This window comes from Lethenteron reissneri, chromosome 6 (assembly GCF_015708825.2).
Source record: "Lethenteron reissneri isolate LAM-NWPU_2019-01 chromosome 6, ASM1570882v1, whole genome shotgun sequence".
In the NCBI taxonomy this organism is placed as follows: domain Eukaryota; kingdom Metazoa; phylum Chordata; class Hyperoartia; order Petromyzontiformes; family Petromyzontidae; genus Lethenteron; species Lethenteron reissneri.
In genome coordinates, this window is record NC_083784.1 from 836,731 (window position 1) to 863,957 (window position 27,227).

At 46.3% G+C, this 27,227-nt stretch overlaps 1 protein-coding gene across 1 annotated transcript; it reads right to left on the reverse strand.

Annotated features, from left to right (window-relative positions):
* Nucleotides 1-5,688: 5,688 nt before the first annotated feature.
* On the reverse strand, nt 5,689-26,826 carry LOC133353409 (lebercilin-like). Its single transcript, XM_061569670.1, has 8 exons — nt 26,499-26,826; nt 24,471-24,667; nt 22,598-22,872; nt 21,825-22,091; nt 20,080-20,217; nt 15,999-16,080; nt 13,822-14,166; nt 5,689-8,812 (listed from the first exon to the last, which is right to left on the reverse strand). Exons 2-8 carry the CDS (start codon nt 24,661-24,663, stop codon nt 8,220-8,222), a joined length of 1,893 nt encoding a protein of 630 aa, XP_061425654.1. The 5' UTR covers nt 24,664-24,667; nt 26,499-26,826; the 3' UTR covers nt 5,689-8,219.
* Between the last annotated feature and the right edge of the window lie 401 nt (nt 26,827-27,227).

Consider the following 27,227-nt stretch of genomic DNA (forward strand, 5'->3'; position numbering starts at 1 on the left):
TTAGTAACTAATTGGCTGTTGGTTACGTGACAAATCCCTTACTAATTGTCTGTGTCGGGTGGTGGAGGGTTATGACACATTTATACTTATGCGATCTAACCCAAAAACCTTTATTATGGAACACATGATGTCCACTCACCTTATTCTGAAGACACTAGTTTTGTACGATTTTCACACGAGACATGAAGCACTTCACAAGAAGCTTTTTGATCGATGTTGGCATAGACGTGTGAAGTCCCTGGAGACCATGCTCAATATTCTATAGAAAAAAGTCGAAATTTTTGTTTGTGTGTGGGTTTGTGTGTTCGCACGCTTGCGAAGGATTTGGCTCTCCAACGGGGTTTACGTAAAAAAAAATTCCCAGGTACCACGCCGTAAGCCCCGCGATGAGCAAGCGCTATTCCTTTTTCACATCCGTCAACTTTAAATTCGTTTAATTAGCGATTTAGTGCGATTTTTGTGTGCTTTCTGTTTATGTATTTATGACGCGTGCACGGCCATACCAACTAACGTGCCTTTGGTGGCGGGGACGGCCCATGCCAAGTCGCACGCCTTCGGTGGGAGTGAGGGGGACATTTTCTTTCGCGTAAAAAATTCTATAAAAATACAGTAAACGCTGAGGTAAATTCTTCACTGTGTGCAGTTACTACTATACAGTCGGTATACGCTACCAATATAGGTCGTAGATTTCTGTAGAGCGGCCGCGGAGATCGTGGCTTGGGGGGGGGGGGGTCAGGGGTAGCAGCCCAGCCCCAGCCTACAAAGGTGCCACCTCGGCCGCCTGGACAATCTAGGCGAGGCCGGAGGCTCTATACGGAACTAGGCCTCACCACGCCATTCTGTCAGGTGAGTACTTTGTGCTATAGAGTCGATGAATACTGCTATAGTCAGCATGTACTACTGTAGTGATAGCAGGTACCACCAGTCGGTATGCACTGCTGTAATCATAGCAGGTACCACCACAGTCAGTATGCACTGCTGTAATCATAGCAGGTACCACCACAGTATGCACTGCTGCAGTGAAAGCAGGTAACATCACAGTATGCACTGCTGTAATCATAGCAGGTACCACCACAGTACGCACTGCTGTTAGATTTTTAAGAGTAGTTTTGAAAAAAAAATTTGGCCCGGGCAACGCTGGGTACTTCCCGCTAGTTATTTATAAAATCAAAGTCTGCATTGGTTTACCTTCCAATCTCATTTGCATATGTCCGTGTTATAAAAATTTCCCTTCAAGCATATGCTGATATCAAAGCTTGAATGCAATCCAATTTTCTTCAGTTGAATTTTGATACGACAGAGGTGAAGCTTGTTGGGTCCCACTTCAACTTTCGAAGGCTGCTTCGGTCTGCCTGACAACCGATGCCCACAATATTGGTGCTGCTCAGTTGGTTTGCAGTCTTGGCGTTGTCCTTTATGCCTCATTAGCCTTTGAAGCGCACATTAACAAGACCACTAAGGATTCCTTTTATCATCTTAAGAAACATAGCCAGGCTGCGCCCCCGTCCTTTCACTATCGTACACTGAGAAGCTGCTTCCTGCATTTATTTTCTCTCGTTGGCTCTTGTAACTCACTGGTTTGCTGGCATACCCCCCCATACGCTGTCAAGTCGCCTACAACACGTGCAAGATGCGGCTGCCAGAATGCTGACGTGCAGCACGCCTGCTGCTAGACATGGTACCCTGTGCTGGCATCTCAATTGGCTGCCGCTCCAAGGCCCTCAATGATGCTGCTACCTCGTATATACAGGAACCTCCTTCGCCCATGTTCCAACAAGTGTGCTTCGGTCTTCCGAGTCTAGCCTGTAGTGTGTTGTGTTTGTATGCCGTGGTCACATCTCTCTACGATGAGGGTTGGTGACCATCGGGCCTTTTCTCGTGTGGCCCCCAGAATGTGGAATTCACGTCCACTGGACGTTCGCTCTGCTGACTCCCCCCTCGCTTCATTCAAATCGCGCCTTAAGACGCAACTTATTTTGAACGATTTTTTTACTTCTTGAATCCATAGTTTTTTTTTGGGGGGGGGGGGTTTAGATTTGATTGGTGTGAGCCTCCACAGGTGTGTGTTGTGGACAGTGCCTTGTGACCTCCGGGTAAAAGGCACTTTCAAAACGTCAATTATTGTCTGTATATATACAGGGTCTATACAATTGGACGTGCCTCATCGCCTGAGGACAACTGTGTGAATGAACACACTGCTGGGGTTGGATATTCAATGTTGCTCACGGAGGCAACAGCCTGTCCTTAAGTTAACTCCGCTGACCCATATCTCTGATTACCACATGGGTGTAGCAGCATATAGCGGTCAAGGGCTTGTCGTTGATATCTTATAACACGTGTAGTAGCTATGTGCAATAACGAGATGCCCGAGATAACACTATTTAGGCTGTTTGCAAACAGTACATTGTATTTATAAACATTTGATTGTTCATATTCTTGGTTCTTTTGGTAAAGTCACGGAGATAGAAAATAAAAAAGAAAATGTTTAATCAAAAATTGTACTTTTGATTTAATTTTATCTTTTATTTTCTATCTACGTGACTTTACCGAAACAACCAAGAATATGAATTCCTGCAGTCACAAAAGTGTTAAGTCAAAATGTACGTGATTGTTCTACAGTCGGTGCGGATGCAGCATGTTTCAGTGGTTAGCGCCACTGCGTTATGCGCTTGGCTAAAATTGGTGGAGATCTCAACTGTTCCTTTGCTGCTTATCCTATATCAGCAACCCACATTGACCATAATGGTGAAATATGGTCAAATAACCCCCGTGACCCATGTGGCATGGGGAAGCCTTTAACCAGTAGTCGATCAACAAAAATGGACGAACATTTTAACACGCTAATAGCTGCGCAGAGAGTGATGGAATATTTTTTTTCAGATTCGATCATTCCGTTTTAAATGTAGTCATCGTTAACATGGCACACTCAATTACATTACTAAGAGTATACACTCAATTACAATTAATGCTTGTCTCATAACCCTAGCAGGTCGAAGTTGTAACAGTGCTATGTCTAAATTAAAAAAAAAAACCTCAAAAACAAGTTCTAACTTTAGTTAATGTCGTTTTTATTAATACTGTACAGTACAAAATAAATACCATACCAACATTTATTTTTTTAAGTAAAAAAAAACACACACAGCTGAAGAAAATAAATCTACCACCGACGTAGAAACGGACTCCATCTTCTTGGTTCTTTCAGGAAAGTCACGTAGAAGGGAAATAATAAAATAAAACATAATAAAATAAAAATTAAATTAAAATAAAACATAATAATTTTTTTTAAAACTGACTCCAGTTGTACGAGAATAAAACATAATAAAATAAAAATTAAATTAAAATAAAACATAATAAAAATTTTTTTAAACTGACTCCAGTTGTACGAGTTTGTGTTGCTCACTTCCCAGCCTCAATAGTTGGGGCTGTGGGTCTCAAAGCCCTTCATCATTTTGCCGTTGACGGCAGCAAAGAGGGCATGTGTGGGGCCACGCTTCCAGCTTGCGCGTGGTGGTGGTGTTGTTATTGGCAATCCCATGGTGAGGGTCCTTGATGGGCGGGGTGGGGCGTTATCAGTGCTGCGAGTCACGAGCAAATGGAACGACCACAGAGAATAAGAAGAAACACACGAACACGTTGGTTTTAATCGTGGCCAAAAACCAAGCGGAAAGACACTTCCCCCCCCCCCCCACAAACACAATTTACACATTCTTAATGAAACCACTGCCGTGCACATTTTCAAATGGGCACAGATTATTAAATAATAAATGCCTATATTTTTTCCATTATTTTTACGTGACTTTACCGAAAAAACCTAAGAGTATAATTAAATAAGCGTGTTTCCAGCGCACTTCCCCTTTGCGTGTGAGCGTCAGTGTCCGTTTCATTTGGTGGCCTTGCATGCGATTGGTCACTCGGGGTCGTTTGCGTTTGAATTGCTGACGGGCGCCAATCGGCGCAGAGCGACTCGGGTTAGTAACCACGAGCAACAGAATGCTTGTTTAAGGAAGGTGTCCAACTAAAACTGATTAAATCACTCAAACGAGACGCGGTTTTCCTGTACGCGTTCACGTTTCCACGTCGCGTACACTGTACCTTTCAACATTGTGTCCGTGCGCCAAAACGTGTTCATTGCAGAATCTGCGAGATAACATTTACAGTGTTCACAGATTTGGAAATTGTTTTTCAAACACTGGGGTTAAAGTGAATTGGTTAATTGTGTGACTGTGTAACCATTAGAATGCATTTTTTCAGAATGGTTACATGACCCCAAACATATTTTCAGTTCTTGTAAAATTCGTAAATGGAATGACACGTGTTTGTCAGTATGTACTGCCCTTGAACAAAAATAGATTTTTTTTTATTGATATGGTCAGGTGAGGTCACTCTTGCAAATGAGACAATCTTGGTCTCCGGGGTTCTCACCTGGTTCAACAAAAACACCTAAACTTGAGAATTAAATGAGACAGGCCTCTTGGTAGACCTTACGTAAATTTTGACTTCAATCTTTCGTGACTGCAGGGATTCATAGTCCTTGGTTCTTTCGGTAAAGTCACGTAGATAGAGACATAACAAAAATAAAGTGAATAAATATAATAAAAAAAGAAAAAAAAAACACTAATGTAGACTGTAGCCTGGTTTTTAACCTCGGTGAGTGTACTGGCAGTCTATAATGTAGACTGTAGCAATGGTTATGAAACTGAGTGAGCGTACTGGCAGTCTATAATGTAGACTGTATCCTGGTTCTTAACCTGAGTGAGCGTATTGGCAGTCTATAATGTATACTTATTCTTGGTTCTTTCAGTAAAAAAAACCCCACGATGTTTCGATCACAACACAAGCGGTAGGAAAAGGGGCGTACATGATATTTGTGATCCGATCCCATCTGTGAAGGACAAGATTCCTGACATACAATACCCCGGCGTCTACAAACTAAGCTGTATCTGCAGCAGCAGTTACATTGGGGAAACTAAACGACATGTCTTGGACCGTGTTCGTGAACACGAGGAAGATTTGAAACACGGTAGGAACAATACTTCTGCCGTAGCTGATCATTATTTTAATCCGGCTGACTCACACGAAATAGATTTATCTAAGACAATGGTACTTTGTAAGCCTACTGGTTATTAGCAAAGATTTGTTCATGAAGCCATCCTTTTTACAAACACAGACACAATTTCAACCGAGAAGATGGTTATAAACTCAGCAATCATTGGAAAGCTGTCATCAATCACTTTGGGTCATTACTTGATTTGTGTTTTCGTGTCAACTTTCACCGTCAGCAGTGTGGGTGTGTGGAGCGAGGTACAATTATTGCCTGGCAGCCCTTTGATTGGTGTAGACCCACTGCCAGTGTCGTTGTTTTCTCTACATTAACATTAGCTGCCCCGCCCATGCTGCTGACACCCTTGGGCTACGCCCATCTCTAAACCTTTATAAACAGTTTGCCTTTAGAGGCTAACCTCCCTTTTCCTGATGACGACCGTTTGTGTTGCGATCGAAACGTCGTGTTTTTTTTACTGAAATAAACAAGAATAAGTCTACATTATAGACTGCCAGTACGCTCACTCAGGTTAAGAACCAGGCTACAGTCTACATTATAGACTGCCAGTACGCTCAGTCAGGTTAATAACCTGGCTACAGTCTATATTATAGACTACCAATATGCTCACCGAGGTTAATAACCTGGCTACAGTCTACATTATAGACTGCCAGTACACTTTTTTGTTTCTATCTACGTGACTTTACCAAAAGAACCAAATAAGAAGACCTTTACGTACTTCACGACTCAACGTTAGAATGATGCAATACTTTAATTGAATAGGGCTTTTCCTGCCATATCCTCCTATAACACAGTGCTGCTTAGTTGTTTATTCCGAATTCCCATGGATTATAGATTTAACTGATAGTACAATAAAAAAATCCAAAGTACTCCCACAGCATTCCCCATGGTATTGAAACTAATTTAAGAACATTTACAAATTAGTACACTTGGTAATCACGCCATTCTCATATCATGGGGGCTATTATGAAGGTGATATGTTTCACAGATGGGTAGAGTCTGCCAGTAGGGGGCGATATTGCCATATGGGTTTTACCTAATTAAGTAATTTGTGGGTAGATTTTAAAATCTGGCAGATTTGAACTGTGAACCTGGCACACGTGGCCTCCTCGCTTTCGAATGGCATGGTATCTGTAACATCCGCTATGAAGCTGACGGTGTGATTTCTTGGTGAGGCACCCTTGCAGAATTAAACTGGTGGTACAAACTTTATTTACTTTAGAAGTACCCAGTCTTCACAATAAGGCGACAGCGCATTTTGAGCCCGAATATATAACCTAGCACCTTGAAAGCACGTGGCTTGGATCAACACGGCACCTCTCCAGGCCGGTGTCTAAAAGCCATCTGCCTCGTGTCAACAGGGAGCAAAATTGACAGAAAATTAAATATTGATGTACCCTAGTGCATTTTACTTTGCCCAATCACACGTGTATTGTAACAGTTTCAGTCTCTAACACTGCAGTGTCAATAAATTAGTAAAATATCTCATTATGTTTTGGTTTATAAAGATAAGAATGGAATTCACCACTGAGTTATGTATATTTTTCTTAAACGTTGTAGTTTGTGTTGTACTGGCAGTATCCTATTCTCTAATTTTTTTAAAAGACTTAGTCGAACATTACAAAAATACATGTAGTGGTGGTTTGTATACATGTAAAAAATACATTTTATTTCTCAGTATAAATAGCCAATGAAATGTTGTGGCACTGTGCACGGTAAGCAGTAGTTAGCATGGCGTGGATAAATAGTCCAACCCTTCTGATTCTGTATACACCGTACGTAGCCAACCGTGCTAATCGGAGGTGCGGAAGGACAACACACTAAACACGACAATCAGTTATAAAAGAGTTTTCAATATATATTTAAAAGTGCATAGCTCCAGTGGCTTCCTAATATCGGTAGAGCGTTCCAGACGGCCGCAGAAGCGCATCTGAAAGCGCTGCGCGATGCGGTAAACCGTCTTTGTTCGATGGCTACGCTTGAGCCCTTGCATTCCCATCTCAATCTACAACACATGATGCACCAAATTCAGAATTCCAACATTGCAAATGAGATGCTCCAGCTCAGGGATTATCCATTTAAATTATTATAAAATACCCAATTGGATATACAAGGAAGAGCTGGCGCACTGAGGTTTGGATTGTCCATTTAGTGATACTGTGGTGAGAATCTGAGAATCTACATTGATGCGATCCACAGCTGCAATCCAGCCTCGTTGATGATCTTGTATAATGTACGCATTAGCATCTGTTGTTATGTCAATGTTCATGTGTTGATGGTGCGCCAATTTCAACATCGAAGCAGATGACTCGAAGGTAAGCCAATGCAGAAATTGTATTAATAAATGAATAATGCAATCGTGAATGTGGTAGCCACTGAATTTACACCTAGATTTGCCTTGATCAAAGCTTATGGAATGTTTCACGTTTCCTGCGGGTTTAGATAAAATGATCAATAATCCTTACATCAGAGAATACCAGCACCTTTGATACACATGTGTATCTTGTACATACACGAGTAAAAACGAAGCTGATTTGCTTACAAAGTGTTCTAATGGGACGTGCATTGCAAGGAAAGTTCACGTATTTGTTTTTCCTGTATTCCGCATGAAAAAAGCTACAATATGCATGCACACTGTTAGGTTTTGCCTATCTGAGAGGATAGTACTTGATAAAAGTACAGAAAAAAACCACCTGGTTCAAACAGTGTGCGTTGATGCTCAGGGTCAAGCTCACCACTACAGGGTCAACACAATTCATTCACACCTAGCGTTGGGGTATGTGTTGGACGTCTATCAAGTAAAACAAATCCAAGTTTAATCTACTCGCTGATTGGCACTACCATTGAGAACAAAAATTTACTCGAGAAAAAAATCCGTTTTAAAACAGCAACCATCAAAACGATGTGTGAGAAATACTGTTCAACATTCAAAGTTCACAGTTTGCGCTTTATAGCTCTCTAATGCATCTTCGGGTTTTACCACGTTTTATTCGGCATGATGTCCGATGCTTCACTCCACATTCTGATAATTCCGTTCCTAAAGAAGCTCTCGACATGTGGAGAAAAACGTCGGACATTGCCGAATAATGCCCGGTGCAAACCGTCAGGGCATTGCGGAACAACTAACAATGAAAGTTAACGTCCATGTGCACGGGCAACGTCATCGCGGATCCTCGTTGATGTCCTGCGGTGGTAGCTTGGGCTGCATGGCCGACCCGTCACTCGCAACCGCGTCACGCCGTACCCTGTGCCACCTCCTGCTGCAGCCGTGCGCCGCACACTCTTCCACCCGCGCTGGACGGGATGCAGCACTGCAACCTCCGACGCCGCCGTTGACCAATCCGGAGCGCGATGATTTATCGCCGGCCGGTCCCAAGATCAGTTCGGCGAGCTCGGCCTTGACTCTCGCCTCCTCGACGGCTCTGTTTATCAGCGGTCTCGACGCGGCTGCGTTGGAAGCCGCGTCCGTGCCGCCGCCACCGCTGGCGTTGCGTGCCCCGGGCGGCCGGGTGGCGGCGGTGGCGCCGCCCATCCCGTAGGCCGGCCGTCCCCGGTACATGTTCTCCACGGGGTCGGTGAAGCGGTAAACGCGCCGCGCCTGGGTGGGCCGCTGCCGTTGCTTGGGGCCACCGTCGTCCGTGAGGGCGTCGCCGTTTTGCGACGTGGCTGGTGGACCGTCCTGCACCTTGAGTGACTCCGCCATCTTGGCCGCCAATTCCTGCGCCCTCCTTTCAGCTTCTTGTCTTGCTCGTTCTGCAGAGACAAATACAAATGTAAGAGTTTATTAACCCTTTTCAGAATCTATATATATAAAATCGTTCATGTCTGTCTGTCTGTGTGTGTGGACTTTGGCCCATACGCACTTTCATTGGACGGCGGTTGCCCCTGGCAATGGCTAGCCACGCCTTCGCCGCATTCATTGGACCTGGCAACGGCTAGCCACGCCTTCGCCAAGGGCTGCAGTTTCATTGGACGGCGGTTGCCCCTGCCAACGGCTAGCCACGCCTTCGCCACTTTCATAAGCTCCGTATTTAATTAAATAATAGCCATTACACAGTATTGTTGGAGCGCTAGGGGGGGGGGGGGGGGAAGGAACGCCACCCGTACCCTGCCTTTTCCAAGCCGACAATTTTAGGCGAGGCCGCAGGCTTTGCACGCTACTAGGCCTCGACACCCACCACGCCACTCTGAGGTAAATTCATCAAAGTTTTTCCTACTCTTCACTACACCCCCACCACAATGTGTGCTATTAATATTACTTTTAAACCCAACGCGCCAACAATCGATTACTTTAATGTTCACTGTACAAATACTCATTAAGCTGGGTGAGCGTACTGCCAGTCTATCATGTACACTGTAGCCTGCTTATTAAGCTCGGTGAGCGTACTGCCACTCTATCATGTACACTCTAGCCTGCTTATGAAGCTGAGTGCGTGTACTGGCAGTCTATAATGTGGACTCTTGCCTGGTTATTATAATCGATTCTTTATATGTTCTTTGTACAAACAGTCATTAAGCTGCTTGAGCGACCCCAGTTCGATTCCAACTCACGCCCACCACCGCTGACGATTATTTGAAACGGACCTGGCCCTCCCCTAGGTCCACTCAGCCTCAAAAGCGTAACTGCTGTCGTGTGTGAACATCGTCACTGGGGAGACAAAGGCGGCGGGGCATCGTGGATCCAAGTCCCGGGCGAAGCCGGGTCATGTGTATGTGTGTTTGTGTTTATGTGTATGTCTGTGTGTCTCTATGTATGTGTGTATGTATGTGTATGTATGTGTTTGTGTGTATGTGTGTGTGTATGTATGTGGGTTTTTTTTATGTCTTTATGTGTATGTCTGCGTGTCTCTATGTATGTGTGTATGTACGTGTGTGCATGTGTTTGTGTGTATGTATGTGTGTGTCTATGTATGTGTGTGTCTATGTATGTGTGTGTATGTGTGTGTATGTATGTGTGTGTATGTGTTTGTATGTGTTTGTGTGTTTACGCTCGCATTACACAAATGTGTTGCTGGTCTAAGGCGTTCCTCGCACAGCATTGCCGCTTTATTATTTCAGTCGTTTACTGCCTTACGCACCCTGAAAGTCGTGTGTGTCTGCAGCAAGCGCGTGTATGTGTACCTATGGACGCGCGCGCGTGTGTTGTGTAGGGGGAACGGTAGTGTAGTGCTTAGCGTGCTGTCTGTGTCTGTGTGTGTGTGTGTCTGTCTGTCTGTCTGTGTGTGTCTGCGTGTGTCTGTGTGTGTGTCTGTGTGTGTGCGTGTGTGGTGTGTGGGGAGCGGTAGTGTAGTGCTTAGCGTGCTGTCTGTGTGTCTGTGTGTGTGTGTGTCTGTCTGTGTCTGTCTGTGTGTGTCTGCGTGTGTCTGTATGTGTGTCTGTGCGTGTGTGGTGTGTGAGGAGCGGTGGGTGTAGTGCTTAACGCTACGCTGCGCTACCAACCCGGCGAACCCAGTTCCATTCCCGCTCACGGCCACCACCGGTGACGATTATTTGAACCTCCCCTAGGTCCACTCAGCCTCAAACGAGTAACTGGTGTGGCGTATTAACATCGGCACTTGGGAGACAAAGGCGGCTGGGCGTGGTAGATCCAAGTCCCGGGCGAAGCCGGGTCATGTGTATGTGTTTATGTGTATGTCTGTGTGTCTGTATGCATGTGTGTATGTATGTGTGTGTATGTGTTTGTGTGTATGTATGTGTGTGTGTATGTATGTGGGTTTTTTTGTATGTGTTTATGTGTATGTCTGCGTGCCTGTATGTATGTGTGTATGTACGTCTGTGGATGTGTTTGTGTGTATGTATGTGTGTGTCTATGTATGTGTGTGTATGTGTTTCTGTGTTTGTATGTGTGTGTATGTATGTGTGTTATGTGTCTGTCTGTGTGTCTGCATGTATGTGTGTGTGTATTGTGTATGTGTTTGTGTGTGTTTGTGTGTGTTTGTGTGTTTACGCTCGCATTACACAAATGTATAATGCGGGTCTAAGGCGTTCCTTACACAGCATTGCCGCTTTATTATTTCAGTCGTTTACTGCCGTATGCACCCTGAAAGTCGTGTGTGTCTGCAGCAAGCACGTGTATGTGTACCTATGGACGCGCGCGCGTGTGTTGTGTAGGGGGAACGGTAGTGTAGTGCTTAGCGTGCTGCCTGTGTCTGTGTGTGTGTGTCTGTGTGTGTGTCTGTGTGTGTGCGTGTGTGGTGTGTGGGGAGCGGTAGTGTAGTGGTTAGCGTGCTGTCTGTGTGTGTGTGTTTCTGTCTGTGTGTGTCTGCGTGTGTCTGTGTGTGTGTCTGTGTGTGTGTCTGTGCGTGTGTGGTGTGTGAGGAGCGGTGGGTGTAGTGCTTAACGCTACGCTGCGCTACCAACCCGGCAAACCCAGTTGGATTCCCGCTCACGGCCACCACCGGTGACGATTATTTGAACCTCCCCTAGGTCGACTCTGCCTCAAACGAGTAACTTAACTACTGTAGCGTATTAACATCGCCACTGGGGAGACAAAGGCGGCCGGCCGTGGTAGATACAAGTCCCGGGCGAAGCCGGGTAGTACAGCTAGTCACTTTAATAATAACTTTATTGGTACCGAGGCTCCTACAAGGCCATATGGCGGGGCGTGTGGCACAGTTTGCTGCCAGCTATCATCAGGTGCGGTCGTGTCGCTACAGTTTTCTGCAGTGGGTACAATGTCTTTAAAAACAACGGCGCTTTGCCTCTCTAAATAAAATGAATGCGAAGCCGCTTGCGCGTTCAGAGATTCAGCAGTGAACAGGACACCCACCCTGCAACTTGCAGACGTCTCAGAACGGGAATGGGTTAACTTCGCTGCTGCATACAAATGGGTAAAGAGCTATGAAATAAAATTAATAAATTACCGTTCTTTAGAACCAGTTCATAGCCATATTCAATGGAGATCTGAGCCTACGTGTTAAACGGAGATCTGAGATGCAACTAAATAAAGGTGCTGCCCTGCAATTGCTTGTTCACGCCACCGCTGGCAGAAGGGTCTCCACCAGAGGGAGTTCTGGAGAAAACTTTATAGAGGGTATTTTGCCTACTCTTCCACGCTGGCCAAACGTTTTGAAAGACGTAGGAATGGTCCCACAATTTACCCCACCACATGCAATCTACTGATCGACTGCAGTGTATCCATTTATACTGCTGTGCCGGGAGATTTCATCGAATCGGAAACCTCTGGATTTTTAAGTCCAGTTTGCTATGAATTACATTACAAAAATACAACAAAAATGATAACAAAATCGATTTTTTTTTCCCATGATAGTAAAGGAGATCATTTCTGAACAGGATTATGCACGCAGTGCGCATCATGGGCCACGTTTAAGAACACATCACAGACTAATATCAACCAAATATTCAGCTGGGTGACATTCACAGGTAACCCCCATTTACTGAACATAATACTTGGGTAAAGAAAACGTAAATGGAGTTTATAGTTAGAGCTGTGTAATAATAATGGTCATAAAATTCACGGGTTTGCAGGACAGCGAATCAATGAATGAGTGGAGAACCAGAAGGAACGCTGGCACGTGTCCGTAAAATGCATGCAGAACAATAGACCAACATCAGATATATGCAATTCATTATCATCAACCATTTTTCATCCACTGCTGGATGAAGGCCTCGCACTGTCTCCCCTACAGTCCTGTGATACCACAATCTATCTAATACTGGTAGGAACCACCTGGTTCCACCAGCCCACAGGGGATTATTGTGTCCGTCGTGCATCCAAACATGGGAGGGGTGGGGCTGGGTGGAGAGGGGAGGGTGGGGAGGAGCTGGGTGGAGAGGGTGGGGAGGGGCTGGGTGGGGAGGGTGGGGCTTGGTGGGGGTGGGAAGGGTGGGGCTGGGTGGGGAGGGGTTGGTCACCCCGTGGTGCCCTTATAAAACTCAACGTTTAACCTACTCACGCCGGCTTGTGCCCACCCTCACAGTCGGGCATGTTTGCGGAATACACCATGCCGCCGTTGACCCTGGCCATTGACCGAGCAACCCAACGTTCCTACCAGCTCCCTCCGCAGGAATGTGTTTGTTGCAGCAATGGTCATCGCTATTCTGGCTGCAGTTCCCTCACCAGTCTTGTCCAGTGTCCATCATCACTCATAACGGTGGGGTGTCATGCTCCATTCCACGCTTCTTACGTGAAAACTACATCTCTAACTCACACATGTTCTCTGATCCATGCATTTCGCTTTCCGTCTCTCGGTGTAATTCCAGCTTTTGTGCCATCTGTAATTCCAGCTTTTGTTCCATCTTTGTCGATGTCCCTGTTCATGCTCCATGTTGTAGAATGTCATCCACACCAAGTTGACTAAGAATAAATAATATAATAAAAAATACACGAGATGGTAAATAAAATAAATGGGAAGTTTAGAAAATATCATCGAATATACCTGGAACAATTTCACACAGAGTTGATGTGCATTTGCTGGAATGGCGAGATGTTAACTACCTCACCTGGTCTACAGGAGGTCGTTGGTTCCGATCGCTACCCTGACGCATGCTGCTGTATATTTGAAGTTTGCGTGTTCTCCTCGTGGTCGTGTGGGATTTTCTCCGGGTCCTCCGTTTTTTCCCTCCACATTTAGAAACGTGCATTTAGAGTATTTGGCTGCTATACATTTCCACATAAGCCACTTCGTTGAGCATTTGTGACCAGATCGCTTATGAAAGAGAGCGATACAGCTCAGTGAGCCTTACCTGGTGAAATAAAAGAAAAACTAGCTGAACGCTTTACTTTGTAATAATGGAGGCACCTTTGATGAGCCTCAGCGCTTGCTGCTCCTCCTCGTGCCGTTCGCGCTGCCTCTGCAGGGCGAGGTCCCTCTCCCTCTCGACGCGCAGGAGAGCAAGTCTCGCCCTCTCCAGCCTCTCTCTCCGCTGCCTCTCCCTCCTCTCCTTGCGTGCTCTCTCCTCCCGCTCTCTCCTCTCTGTCTCTCGTCTCGCGTTCTCCTCCCGCTCCCTCGCCTCCCTCTCGCGCCTCTCCTCCAACTCGCGTGTCGCCCTCTCCTCTTCCTCTCTCCTCTCCCTCTCTCTACGCAGTTGCTCGAGCCACTCTCTCTCCAGGTAGCTGTCTGTTTGCACTGCTTTGTTTGCTTGATCTGTGGAGAAAATGCAAACGAAATAAAACACGCACAGATCATAACAAACGTGGCAGCTTGGTGCTCTATTGGCAGCCTTCAGCCATGAGTAGAAATTACACATTCTTATGGCAGAGCTAGTATCTACGTAGGACAACAGCTTTTGTTAATCCACTGATGGATGAGGAACTGAAATGTGGTCATTTTGTCTGAGCCTACCATTAATAAATTGAGACATTGTGGAAAGTTGACAGGCAGCAGCCACACAAAGACACCACTGTACGCCAGCTTCGTCCTTGTTTGGACTCACAGTATCGCAGTCATCAACGTCCACGATGCCATCTGCATCTCGGAGCCTCGCATATGGAGAGGGCTTGTTCCTTTACACTATGAGGACCCATTCGCTTGCCTAACGGCAACAATAGTTCAAATCTATAAGTGACGAGAAAAGCCATCACAACAGTAAATGAGTGCACCACCAGTTTCTTCTTCACTGGTGATTGCACATAATGTGCAAGGCTGAGAGCCTCTGCACATGGCAATGCGCATTTTTGTGGTTGTTAACTCTGTTTTCGGCACCAGACTAATGTTTCTATTGTGTTGGGTTTTTCTCGTCATTCACATTTTGAATCGCTATCCTCCCCGCGCCTTGAAATCCGCGAGGGTTGCTTGGCCATATTTCACCAGGCTGGTCGGTGCTGGGAGGTGAATGTGGCGGGGTGAGTGTGGAACAACAATGCATTTTGCTGCAGGGCCCTCTACTACCCACGACTCCTGCCACACCTCTCTTCTGCGTACGGTGGACGTAGCAACTAGTGATGTGAACTTTGCCAACCCCAGAGGGTTATAGTGGGCACAACGGGATTTGAACTCGCAATGCTATTGTAGTGTGTTGTGCGGAGGCACACACTGGAGCTGGAGGCAACACGTTTATTTAATAACTCCCCAATAGGGTAACTTAACTAAAAGTACACTGTTTCTACTGCTAAGCGATAGCTACAGTTAACTATGTGAGTGAGTAACGGGTTAACTACACGAACGGGTCAGTCAGCCTACACGCTGCCTGACCCACGATGCCGAGCGAAGACCGAAAACGACGAGACGCAGCACCAAGGGTTGATTCCTGAGACGAGCCGAGAATGCTCTGGGGACTGCCCCTTTATGCTCCTGAGCGTGGCCTCGCTCCGCCTTCGGCCCCGCACCCTTCGAGACCTTTCCCGAAGGATCTCGACGGAGCGTCACGTGTCCCTCAAGCCCTCCTCGTGCCCCCCTCACTACCCTGTCCCAGTCACGTGCCCTCCCGGGTTCACCCAGAGTGCCTGGCGCTTCCACCATGGTGACACCCTTAACGTCGCTACACTATGACTGGGAATCATGCCGCCAAAGGTGGGAACCACAATCCCAAACCTTCGTATGAAAATAGGAGCCCACGTCAAAGCCTATAATTTATCGTGAATGCAATTAGTAACACGTGCACTTGAATGGCAGTTCGTATGCTTCTTTGCACAACACGATGATGTCTCATTCCAGACACCGTTCACTGTAAAACGTCGCTTGCAATCTTACTTAGGGCTCATGCCACGCATTTACACGAGCCCCACTGTAGAACTTGTGTTCTCAAGACACTGGTGATCAATTTCAATTCGGTGATACATTTGCAAGCGCGTATATTCGCTCGCCAAGAATCCGAGCCACAGAAAAAGCACTTGGCAAATGAGCATCTTCAAAGGTCTATTAAGGTTAGTAATCTCTTTGGTAGGTGGTCATGCTTTGCATTATTATCTGACTATGGGTTATGTGCCAAACAAGGAATACAACTGGTCCACTGTAAACTTCAAAGGAGCTTTGCTTGCCTGAATCATCATCTTTCTTCGACGAGCCCTTGAGAAAACGATTCGCGTAAATGTTTTGGATGTCCAGCTCCCGATCCTTTTCCTTGGAAAACAAAAAGAGAGGATGAGCACAAACACACAAGAAAGGGATGCCACACCAACGCTCCACGCACACAGAAATCAAGCTCGTGCAAGTCAAATACAGCTGCATGGTGTCAATTGTCGGTGGAACACGAGCAAATTTCCAAACAACACACCTCCATCCAATATCGGAGAACACTCAACATTGTACTTCACAGCAGTCCTTTGACTTTGGAAAACATTTGTGGACCACGCCATTGTTTTGAAGGGATTTTTTTACGGTGCGGGGCAAGTGGAAGTGCCCTTGATACAATGCATATTGCTAGAAACAGTGCACTGTACAAAGCGGGAACAAGAAAATCCAGTTTAGAGTCCAGAACGTAGACATTCTTCATTATTTAGTCAATAAAATTATTAATAAAATAAAAAAAATTTAGTTAATGTTCCATTGTGTTACTAATGACTCATTGGGGTGGCCTTTCACACTGTTTTTTTTATACAGAAACATCTTACCAGGTGTTTAAGTTCAGGTTGGACTAACGGTTGTGCAGGAGTCAGCGCAATGCAACGTGAACCTCACTGCTCCTGCGGTTGTTTTTGGCGATGGCTGTCACCATTGGCGAGTGGCGTCTGAAGCCATTGTCGGCCACCCCCCACCAATCTTGACTTCGCCACGCCGATACCGATCAGCGAGGTGAGGAATGGTCAACAACCCCTATGACTGACATGGTGTGCGGAGGATTTCGGCCAACAGTGGTTTGACAAGGGGCTGTAAATGTAAATAAACAAAAGCATACAATTTTGCTAAATGTTATATGCCTCGCCTGGTATACAGGAGTTCGTGGGTTCGATCCCGACCCTGACGCCTGTATATCTGGAGTTGGCATGCTCTCCCCGTGGTTGTGTGGATTTTTCTCCGGGGCCTCCGGTTTTTCCCTCCAGATTTATAAATGTGCGCTTAGATTATTTGGCTGCTTGAAATTTCCGCACGACAAGCCACTTCGTTGGGCAATCATTTGTGATAGCCAAGTCGCCTCTGTGGGCCTTACCTGGTAAAATAAAAAATATATAGTTTCGTAGTTTCGTAGTGTCATTAAGCCGGAAGCAGACAATGGTGTATTTAATATTTTACAGAAAGGCCCTGTGTATACTGTATTACGCAGTGTGCTCCTGAAGAGAAATTTAAGCAATTTGCGCACAGCTGTTTAAAGAGTTGGACACAATTATTTATTTAGAAATACTTTATAGAGTAACATTTTTTTTATGGTGTCTACATTTGTAAAATACCTTGAATACTTGATGTAATAATGAATAGCAACATTTTAACGCATGTGTTTTTTCTCTCGCTCCAAACTTTGTATTTTGGTTATGGAATCTGCTACACATTGGCACATTGTTTTCTTGTTTAAACAAATTACACTGCGGTATTTTGCGCCACAAAATATACCCCAGTTCTCCTTTGCAAATTATACTTCGTCTAAGTTTGCACGTAGAGATCAACTTCATATATACAGTACACGCATTATCCAAGCAACATTAAAGAAACATACATTGAACAATATTTGCCATCATTTATATTTGCACGGATTCTCGAACGCTTTCCAACTTGCGTTTATTTATGAGCGATTGTAACAGAAGTATTTGTGTGTTGCTTCATACAAATTACTCAATTGGGATTACACATCGCAATCATCGGCACCCGACTGGCAGGCCAGGTGCTGAGTCACATTGTGCCCGCAGGGACAGCTGACATTGGGGTGCCCTTTTAAATTTTTGCGATGAGATGTGATGTCAAGCTATCTGAGATGCCCCGGTGCATCGCAGGGTGCTATATTAAAAATGAATAATTGCCATTATTTTGTTATAGTGATGCTAACGGGAGTGTTTACACCAGGTGTGCAGGCAGCAGCGTGGCATCCACAGGTCGCCAGGAGACCACAGCTCTGTTCTTCACCTGAGGACGGCTGCTTGTGTTGTGGCCGAAATTTCGTGAGAATTTTATTTTATTGTTTTATTTGTATTATTTTATTATTTCCCTTCTACGTGACTTTACCGGAAGAACCAAGAATATGAGACCACAGGGCTCCAATGGTGGCTCTGCTCGTGAGGGTGTCTTCAACCCTTGATCATTTTGGTCGGCTTTCTTATAGGGTACGCCTTCATCATGAAGATCCTCTTAAAGAAAATGTCCAATTACCTAAAGGACCATTAAGTTCATATAACTCCCTCCCGTAATCTCAGAAGTGCCTCCTTAGTCCGATTAAGAATTACAGTCGCTCAAACTTTGTTTGGCAAAAAAGTATTCGTGCGTTGCTGCTCCAGGTTTCTGGAAAACCCTTGCCCGCTCATCTACAGCATGGTCCTCTCCCTTCACTCCCCATCGTTACTTTCCTAATAAACCAAAACATAAAGCATGCTTACACCTGTAGCTAACTTCCTCAGGCGCCTGCTGCTCCCACGTTTGCACTCTATTTTTCGATTTTCTTACATTCACCTGTACCTCACTTTTTACATAACACTTGCACCAGAGGTGGGACAAAGTCATTGTTATGCAAGTCCAAGTCGAGTCTGAAGTCATCAAATTCATGACTCGAGTCTGACTCGAGTCCAAGTCACATGACTCGAGTCCACACCTCAGACTTGCACTATTTGTGACTCGTGTGAGTTCCGTTTACGACCGTTATAGCCCTCGCTTGTTAGTTGTCCAATATTCATTGAGGACCCTGTACTCGTTCTCTACGACACAGATGTGTTCGTCTCTCTTTTGTTGTTGCTGTGCTCACGCGCTACAGATCTACATTTTAATTTACCCGTGTAACAAACAAAATAGGCTTAAACATAATAGCGACGCAACTTTGTTTTCATATTGCATCATGTTTAGGAGCATTAACATGCCGTGCCCCCCTCCCCGCCCCCTCTGTTACAAACGGATAGACCAAGGCATAGAAATACAGACTTAATGCATACACACTTTCTGTCTTAGTTGGAAAGCATAAAAAATGCAAAGTGGGCTACATAAACAAGCGAGTTTTGTTGTCCTGCACACTTGGTATTATGATTGTGTCCTGGGCCTCGAATTGGATATTGCAGAGAAATTGTGAACTGGAGCGAGGTGCAGGTGTTGTTCCCAAAGGTCACGTAGCTGGGGGGTTAGAACGACAGATCTGGGCGTGTTATTGACAAGGAGCAACGTGCAAAGGGTGCGGTTGTAAACGATCGCAACTGTAGTTCGGCATAAGCCCGTGAATGCGGAGGCAACTAAGTTGCCTTGCCTTCGATTGATCTGTTAATATACACGCTTCTCGTGCCAAAACTGAACAATGAAAAAAAGACAAACCCGTATATTGACAACGCAATGAATGTTCACGACGACAAGATTGACAGTGAGATGAACGTGAGATAAACATGACGGAGATGAGAAGAGGTAGGTACATTTAGAGATGTTATGAATTTGCTTGTTCAGGATAGGGTGGGGCAGTATTCATCTCTGTTGATAGGAGTGGAAAGTCCACATTCCTATGGCTAGGATTAGGTAGCACAGTAGTAATACTTGTGCCTCGCAGTAAGAAGGACCCAACTCGGGTGCCTGCGTGGCATTTGCGTGTTCTCCCACTATTCTGCATGGCTTTCTTGCACGTTCTCAGGTTCTCTCCAAAAGCTACAAGCATGCGATGTCACTGCTATTGGCCAACCATCCCAATGCTTCAAATGGCTCAATTGTGTTAAACTGAGCAAGATCCTCTTAAAGACAGTCTTGAAACTCAGTGTAAATGTCCTGGATAAATAAGCGAAATAATAATCTGGAAACCACTAATACCACCTGAACACAAAACGGTTCCTCATTTTATGATACCCCAAATGAATGAAGGACCAAGTGAACTTTCCTAAGTGCTAACCGATGGCCCTCATCACGAGCACTGCTCATGTTAATTTCCTGCATTGGCAGCACCTGGCGTTCACAGCGACAAAGGAAACACACTGGAGGCAGCAATGTCTTCGAGGGCTGAACCCATCATGTTACCCGCAGCTGCTGGGCCAGACAGTCGACCTGGACCTGCAGGGCCCTCTGAAGGCTTTGTGTCTCCGCCAGGCTGTGCCGCTCTGCTCGAAACTGCCGTGTGAAATTGCTGACATTCACCTCCAGACTTTTCTGCAGTTCCTGCATTTCACATGCAAAGAGATAATTGCGTGCCGTGTTGAAAATGTCACCGGCAAACGAGTGCAACTTATACAATATGCATCATCAATAGAATTACTGGTGATTCTCACTCGACTTTGGATTGTCCCTTCAGCACTCCAATCACTTGCTCACAATCATATATCGCTACTACAATGGTTATTTGTTTACGTGATCTTTAATCACTGATTTCTCCACCCATGTTGAGGACTTGGTCTACCAGGCTGACTGGTTTGTCTCGTTGAAATTGCGTTCAACTACCACTTCTCTCTCTGCTTCTTCCCCCACATCCTCTCCTTTCCCCTGGGTCCTACAAACGTGTGCTATTTGTTGGTGGCCACTTAGCATTTTGTGTCTGAACCTAGCAACCGTGATTTAAAAATAAAATGCTCAAACGAACGCCTCGGATCCTGTGTCACTACAAATCAATCTCACTCTTGGGATGCCCAATATTTCGTCTTTCTATTATATTGTGGCCTACTTCTTTCAGATGACTTCCTATTCCAGGCTTTACCTAAGAAGTGGTGGTCAAGAGCTGCCACTCTCTGAGGCTCCTTGCAAAAGGAGACTCGGGGATGTGGACACACTGTGCCTGATGTGAGCATAGCTGCCCATGTTTGTGTGTCATTGTTACGGTGGAGGAAGCCAGACAATTTAATAGCTCCGAGGCCGGTTCGTGCATCCCACATTATACGTTTTACGTTACAACCTGGTGCAGATATGTTTGTACTTGAAAAACGTGTGTGTGCATTCCAACAATCTGACGCTCTCTCGATGCAGAATTCCTCGAGCGGGATTCTTCAGCATAAACACAACTGGTCAGGTGGCTTTAGGACGCCGCTTTCGCAAGGGACTAACAACTCTTCAAAACAGCAGGGGTGTGGTGTGCCGCACTTGCCAGCCATAGCGATCTAAGTGGTAGGTTGCCGCTTTTTAACGCACGCCAGTTAGCAAGAAAAACATGTCAATATTTGTTCCCCCCAAAATGTTGGATTAACTTAAAAAAATCAGTATGTGGTACAAGGTAAAGGTGCAGCCCTACAATTGCTTTCGCACGCCACTGCTGGTGGAAGGGCCTCCACTGGAGGGAGCTCTAGAGAGCCCCTCTGGAGGGTATTTGGTCTACTCTTCCACAGTGAAAAAATGGGAGAATCCACACTTATCACTATGACATACAACCTGCCAAACGACTCACCTCATCCGGCAGTATAAATGGTGCACCTGTTTATGCTGCGGGATGGACAGAGGTGGCATTTGGGGGGCGGGAGGGGGGCTACGAATCTGGCCCTTCGTTTCATCTGCCGCACCGGGAGAGTGAATCAATCCAGGGAACTTTGTAATGTATGTCCAGTGTGCTCACCATCACAATGTGGTAAAGGGGCTTCAAAGTCAGCAGTTAACTGCTTCGATCGGTATTGTTGACAAGTATGGTGGAGCAAGCACGAGAACGTCAACTATTTGAAAGGCGATGGGGTGGGGGGAACACCCCAGGTGGAACTGCACAGCTATGGCCGCGTCAGTGTCAACACCCCTGCCCCCGCGCCGAGGGGCGGGACTGCATCTCACCTGCACGCGCGGCTGCATCTCACCTGCACGCGTGGCTGCGTCCCCAGCAGCCTGCGCTCGACGTCGAGCAACGCCGCCCGCAGGCGCGGCTCGTCGGGCAGCGCATCGTCGGACGCGAGCGCCGCCAGTGCCTCGAGGTCGAGGCACGCGCGCCGCCCCAGCGCCTCGACGCGCACGGCGGCGCGCACGTGGCCCCGCTCCGCCTCGCGAGCGACCCGCGTGGCCTCCCGCAGGCGCCGGGACTCGCGCGCGTGCGAGTCCAGCGCGTGGCCCAGGCCGCCCTCCGGCACCTGCAGCGCACGGCGAGCGAGAAGGAGTCGCGCGGTCGGGCGATGTTTTGCGCCCCCGTGCTGCGATGTTCATTTATTAAAGTTTGGCTTTGTTAGGGTTTTTTTTTGTGGTTGTGTTGTTTATGCACTAGAAATCGCCCAAAAGTCAAACTGATAATTTCATTTTCAGAACTGAAGTTTAGCCAAATGAAGTGCACAACCAAATTTAATGTGATGGGTTTTTTCTCGTCATTTGCTTTTAGCACAGTTGGCTCCGTACGGTGCGAAAGAAGCTCAGCATACATACATACACACCATCACATCGCTACACTTTAACACCTGGTTTCATCACAGGTGACCACCTGGACTCGAACCCAGAATCTCAGCAGTGCCAGCTCAGCACTCTGAACTTTGGGCCACTCGGCCACCCATTCGACTTCAGCTTAACGCTCTCCACGCAGCGCTCTCCCCCAGCGCTCGCCCCGCATGAGTCACCCCACAGCAGTCGCCCATAGCCGCATCCTCACCTCGAAGGCGTTGATGGCGAGCTGGTGGCGACGCTGAGCTCCCCATAGTGCGATGTTCTCGTGGCGAACTTCGGCCAGACGCCGCGTCAGCGCCACCGCCTCGTCCCGTAGCTCCCGCGACGCTCGCAGTCGCGCGGAATGCACGCGCCGCTCCAGTCTTCGTGCATCCCTGATGCCGCCACCGCCGCCGCCGCCATACAGAACGCGTGCCGCGCGCGGGGGGCCCCATCGTCCCGGTGTAGCGTTCGGCAGAACTGTGAACGCCTTCTTTTTACCTGCAGCAGTGTGGTGTGGTGGGGGGATTGTTTGACACATACTGTGCAAACTTACCGAGGTCTTATTTTAATTGTAATCGCCTGGCGCAGCAGTTGTAAACATAGTTGCCAGTTTCTTAAATCTCCCTGCCTCTGTTCACCCAGCGAAAAAATATGCACACCGGAGTTAGTTTATGAATAGACCACACGTGGTGAAGTATAAAGTACTCACACCAGCTTTGAAGAGTCGGCCAAAATACCCTCTAGAGAAGTGCTCTAGAGCTCCCTCTAGTGCAGGCCCTTCCGCCAGCAGTGATCGAACCAAGTAATCAGAATGTTGCACCTTTACCTTACATTGACATGAACCACAATGTTCAGTTTACAAAGTACATGATATGGCAATGGTGCCCTTGTTCTACTATCAAGGAGACTTGGGACAGTGTCATATGCATAACTCACCGCGGATGAACGCTGTCCATGAAATATATCTTAATTTACTCATTTTGAACCGCAAAAGTTCAAACAGATTAAAGAGGCAAATACTGTCTTAGTACCTACCTGAATACAGCTGACATGACCAAGCTTACACATGCATCATTATCACTTAATATTTATAGTGCACCTCCTTGCAATACATCTCCAGGTGCCCTGTGGCAGTCTAGATAAGGGGGGCCCTCAGTGGCAGCTGTCCCTGTGTGGCAAATGGTGAAGACAGCACTGGCCTGCAATAGGTATCTGTCTGCCAGTAGTGGGCAATGTTGGTATGTGGCTTTTCCAAATGAAGCAAGTAATGTACTCAATTTGGATCATGATGCCAGCACTCATGTCGCAGGATCTTTAACGTCCACCGTGAAGCAGGCAGCGCCTATATCTATGATTAATACACCTAAAGTATTAACCGGGACAGCCTTTGGGCTCAGACCACGAACCACTGCGACAAGAGGCAAACGCACTACTGGTGGGCCATGATTTAGTTTGACTGCTGCCAGTGTGGACATGCATAACCGACACAATTCCTATACCTCGTCAAAGACCTGACTCAGGAAATCCCTGGCTTTCACCTTCTGCAAAGCTTATGGGCACAACCCTAAACCGCATCTGCACAAACTACAGCAGACGCGGAAACTTGATACGTGAATGTAAAATTTTAAACTCTCCGGCATTCAACTGTGGTGACCCAGAACAGACCATGCAAAATATAACGACTCAATTGTTGATTTACATTTACGGAGGCATCATCACAGCAATAACCTCTGCTGCTCTTGCTTGACACATTTATCTGGCTCAGACCCATCCTGATAAATGACTCAGACGCAGCCTGGATGATGCCTTGCTTTTACAGACAATGTAGCCTCACAGCAGCCAATAACTCCTGATGGGGCATAGTGGTCGTCCATCAAAACACTAACCAGGCTCCAAGCCTGCTTGGCTTACGATATCTGATGAGATCAGGTGAATTCCAGCTGATTTGGTCATAGTTGCTTCAGGTTGACTCAATGTCATTGGTAAGAGCACTTTCTCAAAACGACAAGGGCCCTAGCAGCACATCCTTCACAAACGACATTCAATGTAAAACTATCGTTGTTGTTCTACATCAGCCACACGAAGACTATTCTTACGTCTGGGGAGCACAATGATGGGCGTGCTGACGTTGTAGTGGCTGGGTGCGACGGACAAACGATCGGGTGTTCGAGATCCAGACCAGCGTTCAGACCAGGTACCCGGACTGCACTCCTCAGATTGCGATGGGGGGGTGCCCTGCCAGGCCCCTTTCGCTCTGGACGCTCCGCTCACACTTCCAGCCATGGCCATGAAGCTGGAGTGGGCAAAGCGAGGAGGCAACACACAAGTTATATTTGCAGACAAAAAAGATTTACAAATACTTTTTTAAAAAAACACGCTTTAATGAAATGTACTGTCCGAGCTGCCCCTCCCCATGCCCCCTTCCCCCATCGCCCCTCACCTCCTTCCACATCCCCCGCCCCTGGGCATGGCTCCCCGAGGCTTGTCGTGATGTAAGGGACCACGTGGTGATTTACAGGCAACGTTAGTTGAGTGTGGAAAATTAAAGCCGTTAAAAAGATTGTTGAAAAATATTTTTTTTTATTTTTAATGATAGAATATAGTATTGTCATCAGTATGACATAGCTATACGAAGTTTGCAGTCGATACGACATTGGGAATACGGTTGAAATTGAGTTACAAGATTTTTGGATACAACAGATACAGTAAGTTAAATAAAAGCGTGTAAAAAGTTTTAAAATATATGTTTTGGATTTTTTATGATAGAATATTGTGTTGTCATCAGTATGACATACCTATACCAAGTTTGCAGTCGATAGCACATTGGGAAGTGTGGAAAAATTTAGTTACAATATTTCTTTTTTGAGGATAAAACAGACGAAGTGATTTACACCATTGGAACCTCATTTGCTAGTAAAAAAAATAATTGTTTTTTTTACCCTTCTATCTGGCAACAAAACATAACTCTGATAATGTATGCACATTAGGGCCACTTCAGTACTATGATCTATCCATTGGTGAACGAAGACCTGTCTAAGCCTCCGCCATCTGCTACAACAAAATCTATCTCATCCCTCCACATCCATCATAGTTGGTCATCGCCTCGGGGGTTTGTTCTCTTCTTTGGGGCTGCCACTCAGTTGATCAGTTAAATCCATCGGCCATCAAAACGATGAGAGTACAAAGACCTCCGTGTAAATGGTACGGGTTAGAATTATGGCAGATTACATGGTGGTAAAGGTGAAACCTTGAAATTTCAATCCTGATTTGAAGCGTTCGTGACTGCAGGAATCCATACTCCTTGGTTCTTTCGGTAAAGTCTCTCACACCACTGACAAGTGGAAGGGCCTCGAGTGTATTTGGCCTACTCTTCCACGGTAGCCACCGCACGGGTGTCAATAGGAGGGATGGGGAGGCTATTTGAGTAACATCGTCTCAGCTGCGGCTTGCAAGTCAAGAGGCGTTGCCCTGGGTGGCAGTGCGCTCAGCTTGACACAGAACACGGCATCCGGCAGTCGGTGGAGAATGATGGAGTGGCGGATATATGGTGGACAATTCAATGGTGGATAATACAATGGTGGACAATACAATGGTGGATAATACAATGGTGGATAATACAATGGTGGATAATACAATGGTGGATAATGCAATGGTGGATAATGCAATGGTGGATAATACAATGGTGGACAATACAATGGTGGATAATGCAATGGTGGATAATACAATGGTGGATAATGCAATGGTGGATTATACAATGGTGGATAATGCAATGGTGGATAATACAATGGTGGATAATGCAATGGTGGATAATACAATGGTGGATAATGTAATGGTGGATAATAAAATGGTAGATAATGCAATGATGGATAATACAATGGTGGATAATACAATGGTGGATAATGCAATGGTGGATAATGCAATGGTGGATAATGCAATGGTGGACAATACAATGGTGGATAATGCAATGGTGGATAATACAATGGTGGATAATGCAATGGTGGATAATACAATGGTGGATAATGCAATGGTGGATAATGCAATGGTGGACAATACAATGACGAATGCCAAGAGGGTGGTGGATACAAAGGAGTTGAGCAAAAGTAAAGCGAACACAAAGTAGTCACCTTTGAACGGTCTCCACGCTAGCCGCCAGCTAAATTGTGTTAGACTTGAAATCCTTTGTAGTTATTGCTGTTGCAAGTTGTTATTGTTGTTATCCATAACAATGAATGATGGCTTCGTAGCCATGACGATGACCCTCCCGTTACATTGTAACCAGCGGCCGCTCTTTCGCTCACAAACAATTCGCATCGCCCGCCGGAGCTCGCGCGAAATTCATTCCCTTTAAATGTCCTTAACACGGACGCCGTTTTTAGTTTTTAACCGTGAGATAAATCAACAACAACAATAATGGCACCACAATCCCCGTTCCTTCGCGTCCCAACTTTGCCACTCACTGTTGCCATTAAATAAAGACCCAGGCGCCGTCACATTTCCCAGCGCGCTTACGCGGCCATCCGTCGTCCGCCTCTCCGATTGGACGAGGCGCGCAGGAGTGGTCGCCGTGCTGCCAGCCTATTGGTCGCTGCCAGATCAGTTGGCCAATCGGTGGCGCGGAAATCGGAACGCTATGCCTATCCGTTGTAGCAAATTTGCGCCTAAGTGCTTCATCTCAACGTACGGCTCTTGCTGGTGTAGAAGCACTGCGGAGTCGCGTTCAGTGGCCAAACCCAGGGGGGGCCCACAGCACCAGGGGAGTCGCGTTCAGTGGCCAAACCCAGGGGGGCCACAGCACCAGGGGAGTCGCGTTCAGTGGCCAAACCCAGGGGGCCACAGCACCAGGGGAGTCGTGC

Excerpts from the sequence above, each read along its gene's own strand:
- LOC133353409 (XM_061569670.1), bottom strand. The coding sequence starts at position 24,663 with ATGGCCATGGCTGGAAGTGTGAGCGGAGCGTCCAGAGCGAAAGGGGCC. Across the intron at positions 20,218-21,824 it reads GGACGCAGCCACGCGTGCAG|GAACTGCAGAAAAGTCTGGA; the intron begins GTGAGATGCAGC and ends TGTGAAATGCAG. Across the intron at positions 16,081-20,079 it reads GTCTGGCCCAGCAGCTGCGG|GAAAAGGATCGGGAGCTGGA; the intron begins GTAACATGATGG and ends TTGTTTTCCAAG.